Below are 4,409 nucleotides of genomic sequence, written 5' to 3' on the forward strand. Positions count from 1 at the left end.
TTTATGACGTGTGAGCTATGAAGGAGTCTGAATGGTATGAGGATGTTGGTAAGATGAAAGTTAAGAAAAGAAATCTCAGGCATGAATCTCTTTTTATGTCTTTGTTCCTTCACAGAACTTATTTATGAAGAGGTGATTGACTGGGAAGAAAGAAACAAGAACGGCCTGATGAAAGAAGATTGCTCTGGTAAGGACACGTTCAATACTGACCATCAGCCACACTGACCATAGCATATGTATATATGTACTGTATATGTATATATATATGTATATTTATATATGTGTGTATATATACTGTTTTTTTCCTCATACAACAGATGCTGTGTCAGGCTCCGCCTCCCAGTCCTCGTCAGCCAACGACATTTCGTCCATGTCCACGGAGCAGACCCTGGCCTCGGACACAGACAGCAGCAGCATCGACACACTGACAGGACCGCTGGACGAGAGTCAGTGAACTCGGCTTCGTCTGCCTGCTCGGCAGCCTCGCCTTCCGACACCCACATATCATCCTCATCATCATCATCGTCACCTTTCTGACTTTTCTCTTAACTTCCTCCTTCCTTCCTGTTATGATTTGTCTTTCTTTCCCCCGTTTTACATCAACAAGTAGGTATTTTTCTATTTTCTTTCCGTGTATCATCCGGTAACTTTCATGTTGAAGAGACTCCATCTTCTGACTTTGTTTTGGACAACCGCTGAGAATCAAAGCTTCGTATGCTTCTCTACTCTTTGTGGATATTGTTCAACCTGATATTAGTATATTGACATTTGCACCATGTGGATCTTCAGGTTACCAGGAGAAGGCGGAGGATCTCTGTTTGTTTCTGTTTGCCTGTATTTGGCAGTTGTATTTTTTTTTATGCAAATAAGTTGAGGCCAGAGTTTGCCGTCATCAAACTACTGCAGACACTAATGAACTCGCACCACAGCCATCATGCATGTTACACCGATACGAACAAAAACTTCCCATAAAACCAACCACACTGACGTCTGGTGTACGTGTAACGATCAAACGCTGATCCGAAGTCTGATCAAACTTTTATCAAGCTCACCGCAGATCTCCACATCAGTGTTTTTTGCAGTATTTAATTCATGAATTTGGCATGAGTGATGTGGATTTTAGGCTTTTTAATTCCTGTCAGCTCTGGAGAATAATAAGTTGCAGTGTTTTACCGTTTTATTTCTTGATATAATGTACTGTAAAAAAAAAAAAAAAAAAATCTAACACGTGTAGTGACTCTAGGCCCTTTCACTGCAGCCACGGTAGCTACAGTTTGAGTGTTTGGTTAGCAGATTCATCGCAACCGTTGGAGTGTTTATCGCAAACAAACCAAGTCGACGCCAGGTACCAGTTATCAGCGTTTGAGGCTGGTTTAGTCCCATTGTTTTGGAAGAGGTGACAGAAAAAAAGAGAGATGTTAAAACTAGTATTTATTTTTATGAAGAAGCAAAAATGTTGCACAGGATCCCGCGGAGGCACATGGAAACCAGTCCTACGGTCAAAACACTTCATCGACAGATCACTGCATGGGCTGCACCTTCTCTAGACCATTCCATTAGAACACAGACAGTAAAAATGTAACCGTGAATTCGCCATACACTGCAAACGCAGTAAAGTGCAAATACCGGTGTTTACCTTGCATGCAAAAAGTCACGTGCGTATTACGTACACCCTGTAGTTTGTGTTCCAGAGACAAATCACTTCAGCTCATTATCTCTTTCACTTGCAGTATCTTGATGCTCTGGGCGTCAATGGCTGCATCCAAAATAATGTACTGTATTTTTTGTTTTTTTTTGTTTTTTGTTTTTGTTTTGCCTTTTATGCATTTGTGTGTGTGTGTGTGTTTGTGCGTTACCAAGTTTACAGCTCTAAACCCACCTTTAAAGACAGTAGGCGCCCCGGTCGGATGGCAGCGTTTGGATGCAGTTGGATGAGAAATTGACTGAAGAATCTAGAGTCACAATCTGCAACTTGAGACTGAAACTTGAAAGATGAAACTTGAAATTGGAAATGGAATGGAGCTGCCCCCCCCCCCAACTTCCCTCACATTTCCTCTCTGAAATGATTGCACAACATGATGGACATGCAGACGTATGACACGATGGAGTCACTGCGACTTATGCACCATTTTTTTCTGTCAAAGACCTTATTCTTTCAGCCATGCCTTAATTACTCAATAAATTACAGGAGAAGTGACGGTTTTACTCCAACATAAGGACGAAGCATCAACAACAGCAACCAGAACGTTGTCCTCTGCGTCGGTGAGTTCAGAGAAAGATGTGTTGCACGACGTACATCTCACATTTCATTTGAGATTGTTTCTCCTCTTTGTATTTTCAGAGATGTTTTTGTGTGATTGCAATGACCATGACATTGTCACCCGGCCCTTACGCAACTAATAAAAGTGGAACATCTGTGATTTATTTTTCTTTCATTGGAGAAACGGCTCTTCACGGAGAGAGAGAGACAGAGAGAGAGAGCCTTCTGTGTACTGTTTTTACACCAGCACCATCACACACACCACAAATGTTTTTTCTTTTTCAAAAGCTCTTAACGATGTATTCTGTTTTCTTGGCCTCTTTGTTGAGCTCCCCGAAGGTGTCGAAGAACTGCTCCATCTCCCTCTGCAGCGTCGCATTGTGGAGTTCGGCGGCGGCTCTCGCTCTCTCAGACTCTACGATCTTAGCTTCCACCACCTGGTACCAGTCACGCTGCTGGGTGAGGTTGGTTTTCAGCCGCACCACCTCTGCTCTCAGATCCTCGTTTCTCTGTTCCAGGCTGAAGAAGAAGAAAGACGAGTACGTGGTAAAGTAACTTGGTCAGGTTTCAAACTTGATGTCGAGTGGTCGTCAGGACTATAAACAGGGCTACAAACTGTGAGTACGGACCAGTTGCCAAATAGTTGAATTTGATGGTACAAACCCTATTTCCAGAAATATATATTTTTCACAATAACTGGTTAATAAATCTGCATTTGGTGAGTTACTTCAAACTTTAGTTACCAGCACTGAATCGTCTTAATCCATATCCAAAAATCTAGAAGGCCCAGAGTGTTGCAGTAGTAGAACCTGTACCTACCACTAGGGGGCAGTTCTTTGTCTAAAAGAAAATTATTTCATTGAGTAAACCTTTAATGGATGCTCCTTTTATACTTTGGCCTAATATCCAAATCTGTAGGCAACACCCCTGCTAGTGAAGAAAAACTTGACATTTTCTGTCTTCATCATCTTGCTGCTGTTACCTTCAGGGGGCGCCACAGCAGATCGTCTGCCTCTGTAGTTTTATTAACTGGGTGTTATTTTACCAAAACAATCCACTGTCTGACTGAAATCACATGAATAATCAGACTGAAGAGTTTTAGTGCTTCTTTAATGCACAGTAGCAAAGACCTGTGGCATGTTTTTATTTTTATTTTTTTTATTTGTTTATCTTTTATACGTCCCAGACACCAAGCCTTGATCTGACACTGATTTCTGTCTGTATACACTACATGCCTATATTTATATCTGCACTAAATGAAGTAGCAGTTTTTCCTGGGTCAGCAGCCTGCTCTCTAAAATTAGCTTATTTTCCACTGCGTGAACTGTTTCTATAGGTCAAGCACTGATCACCTTTCTATCTGTCTGAAATCTTAAGTCACTTAAGTTTGAGCTAAAAAAGATAAAATAAAAAAAAAAAGACCAATCATTTACGCACAATATAAAAAATAATCTGGTTTTAATACATGTTGGATTCTAGTGTAGCAGCTGTCGATCTCAGCCGAAACCAAACAGGATGTAGGGTCAAGCCTGGGGTCGTCTTTGTGACCAGAGAAATACAACTTGGTGGTCACACACTCTTTTGGACCCTGGGAACATTTTCCCAGCTCAATAGAAAACACAACGAATCGTACATTTTTCAGGAGTCACACCATTTGGCATGTTTTTATTTTTATCCGTTTATTTGTGCGTGTGTGTGTGTGTATGAACTAGACCTGGATTAAATTACCTGGTTATTCTCCGCTCATACTCATCTCTCTGCCGGACTATCTGCTGCTGCAGGCTGGTGAGGAGGCTGCGGAGGGCACTGGCTGAGGGGTCAGCCTGAGGTATGGGGGGAGGAACCCTGGGTGACCAGGAGGCCTGCTCCAGGTGCTGGACTTCAGCAGGTGGCCATATCTGAGTGTGGATGTGAGGTGATACTGGGATCTGGAGAAGTGACTGCTCCACCTCCTGAAGTCCACTGAAACCTGAGTCCACCTCTGGCCCCCGCTCCTCCTTTTTGTCTTGGTCCTGGTTACTGGGAACCCCTGCGGAGAGGATGATCTCACAGGACGACCACTGGCTCTTGTCTTCACTCACCCCTTCACCCTCCATCACTCCCTGGAAGTGTTCGGGGGCCCAGATCTGACACAGCTGCTCCTGCACGT

At 42.9% G+C, this 4,409-nt stretch overlaps 2 protein-coding genes across 3 annotated transcripts in view; one reads left to right on the forward strand and one right to left on the reverse strand.

The window, feature by feature from the left end:
* The window catches only part of mapk9 (mitogen-activated protein kinase 9), a 6,737-nt gene extending 4,965 nt beyond the window's left edge, over positions 1–1,772 (forward strand). For both annotated transcript variants that reach the window (XM_017039455.2, XM_025063075.1), the window contains exons 9-10: positions 116–187; positions 318–1,772. In XM_017039455.2, coding sequence (XP_016894944.1) covers positions 116–187; positions 318–454 — 209 coding nt within the window. In that variant the 3' untranslated portion in view covers positions 455–1,772. The remainder of the gene's footprint in view (positions 1–115; positions 188–317) is intronic.
* A 769-nt stretch (positions 1,773–2,541) lies between these two features.
* Positions 2,542–4,403, reverse strand: LOC103391024 (uncharacterized). The gene is made up of 2 exons (XM_008327137.3): positions 3,989–4,403; positions 2,542–2,779 (listed from the first exon to the last, which is right to left on the reverse strand). The coding sequence occupies exons 1-2, from the start codon at positions 4,354–4,356 to the stop codon at positions 2,542–2,544; spliced, it is 606 nt and encodes a 201-aa protein (XP_008325359.1). The 5' UTR covers positions 4,357–4,403.
* Between the last annotated feature and the right edge of the window lie 6 nt (positions 4,404–4,409).

The sequence above is a fragment of the Cynoglossus semilaevis genome, chromosome 15, assembly GCF_000523025.1.
Source record: "Cynoglossus semilaevis isolate Cse_v1.0 chromosome 15, Cse_v1.0, whole genome shotgun sequence".
NCBI lineage: Eukaryota > Metazoa > Chordata > Actinopteri > Pleuronectiformes > Cynoglossidae > Cynoglossus > Cynoglossus semilaevis.

Excerpts from the sequence above, each read along its gene's own strand:
- LOC103391024 (XM_008327137.3), bottom strand. The coding sequence starts at position 4,356 with ATGGAGGGTGAAGGGGTGAGTGAAGACAAGAGCCAGTGGTCGTCCTGT. Across the intron at positions 2,780-3,988 it reads TATGAGCGGAGAATAACCAG|CCTGGAACAGAGAAACGAGG; the intron begins GTAATTTAATCC and ends CTTCTTCTTCAG.